Below are 1853 nucleotides of genomic sequence, written 5' to 3'. Positions count from 1 at the left end.
CAAAAACAAAGAAGAGAGACGGACTCGCGACAGAAAAGCCGATCAGCTGATCATTAAGCAGTTTCACGATTGAAGTAGCAGCAAGAAGAGGCAGTTGCTCCATATATCAGTTGATAAGCTTAACATGGGAATGCTTTACAAACAGAGATGAACTTACACACTTGCTTTACTTCTCTCTGGGATCACTTCCTCGGAGATGAAATCCTGGTTTGAGGCTACAAATACACACAGCTGCTCTATCACGTGACCACACTACTCCTACGTGCTACGGTTATGAGCCGAGTTACGCTGTGTCGCAAGTTTTGTGAGGTGCTTTTTTGATATTTAATGGATCAGATTACATTTTTTATTTCTCTCCGATATCCGATCCAGTAATTTACGTCAGTATTGGACCAATACCGATACGTAATATCGGATCGGTCCATCTCTAGTATAAAATAAGACATGCTGATTGGGTCATTCATTGGCTAATTAGGGCTAAAGTACAGCTGAGACTTATAGTTAGTTTTCAATGAGATAAAAGGTAGTGATGGTGCTAAAGTTGGGGACATCACAAAAATTTGTCAAATTTTTAAAGCGTATTAATGACTTCACCAAACCCACAAACTAGTGTCTAAGTACCTGTAACTGAGAATCCTTAAATGAATGTTTCAAATTGTAGTGCAGAGCACATACTGACACTTATGTAATGCTAATAATATGAGTAACTGACTCTCCAGGGTAAGAGGGTGGTGAGTGAGAGGCCTGAGAAGAGGCCGGGCCCTGTGGACGTCAAGAGCCCCGCCGATGATGGACATGCGAGGCGTGTGGAGTCAGCGGGGAGGGCGAAGCAGCCATCTCACATGACCAAGAGAGACTCAGCACTACAGGTCCGACTCACGCACACCGAACACTCCTGCCTGCTTCCACTCTCACTCCCTCCCCCCTCCCTTTGTTTATTCTCACATGCTGCACCGACGTGTTTTACATAGATATGAGACATGTTGTCTGGCCCATCCCCTCCATCCCTGTGATGGAGCATAATGGTTTATTGACAGGAGGTGGACCGGGCTGTGACTGACTGGTGTGAGATTAGGAAAGGAGAGGGTGGCTAATAGAGCTGTGGGTTGAACAGATGCTCTGCATAACTAAGTTTTCAACCTTTTTGAGCTGTTTTTACACACACGCTGCAGCTCTGATCTTCTCTAGATGTCACTCGACAAAGGTACGTGTGAAAAATTCAATTCGGGCAACTTCCTTGAGTAAACCGCATGAAGAATTTCCTGTCATCTCCTGCTGTGTGTTTCACGTGTGAAAGGGAAACTGAGGAATATACCTTGACCCGAATCTCCCAAAATCATCCACAGTTAACTTTTACAAGTTACTCCGGTTTGCTTGAGATGCCATATTTAATGCAGGCAGGGACTCGTGTGCCCCTGCCATCGTCTGTGAAATGCAATGTGACCTTAGCCTCCCCTCCCACCCCCCCCAGAAAGTCTGGAACAGCTGCTCTGCCTCAGTCTGAAGCCTGACGCAGACACACACACTCACAGACTGAAATAAATAAGCTGATGCACAGGCAGCTGATCCTCGCCACTGTAAACACAGACACAATCTGGTCATAGGGTGGGGGTGGGGGGGGTGGGTGGGGGTAGGGGTAAGGGTTAGGGGTTGGGGTGGGGGTTGGGGTGGGGTCAGAGGGTGGGGGTGGGGGGGGTGGGGGGGGGTTGTTACTTGGCGTCAGTCTCAAGTTTGACATGCAGAATTCTAAATTAAGACTACACGCTGATGAATCTGCGAACCGCGGAGAAGCTCAAAGCATGATACGACCGTTTCAACTCTGACAAACCCACACACACGAGCACAAAGGCAGT

The 1853-nt window shown here is 47.3% G+C and overlaps 1 protein-coding gene across 6 annotated transcripts in view; it reads left to right on the top strand.

Moving 5' to 3' along the window:
- Positions 1-1853, top strand: part of ccdc9b (coiled-coil domain containing 9B) — a 29158-nt gene that overhangs the window by 15863 nt on the left and 11442 nt on the right. For all 6 annotated transcript variants that reach the window (XM_005916954.3, XM_005916959.3, XM_042218275.1 and 3 more), the window contains one exon: positions 720-869. In XM_005916954.3, the coding sequence (XP_005917016.1) occupies positions 720-869 (150 nt within the window). The remainder of the gene's footprint in view (positions 1-719; positions 870-1853) is intronic.

This window comes from Haplochromis burtoni, unplaced genomic scaffold (genome assembly GCF_018398535.1).
Source record: "Haplochromis burtoni strain Fernald_Lab_line unplaced genomic scaffold, NCSU_Asbu1 Contig_16, whole genome shotgun sequence".
NCBI lineage: Eukaryota > Metazoa > Chordata > Actinopteri > Cichliformes > Cichlidae > Haplochromis > Haplochromis burtoni.
The sequence above is the reverse complement of the archived record's forward strand: the minus strand, read 5'-3'. Positions and strand labels throughout refer to the sequence as shown.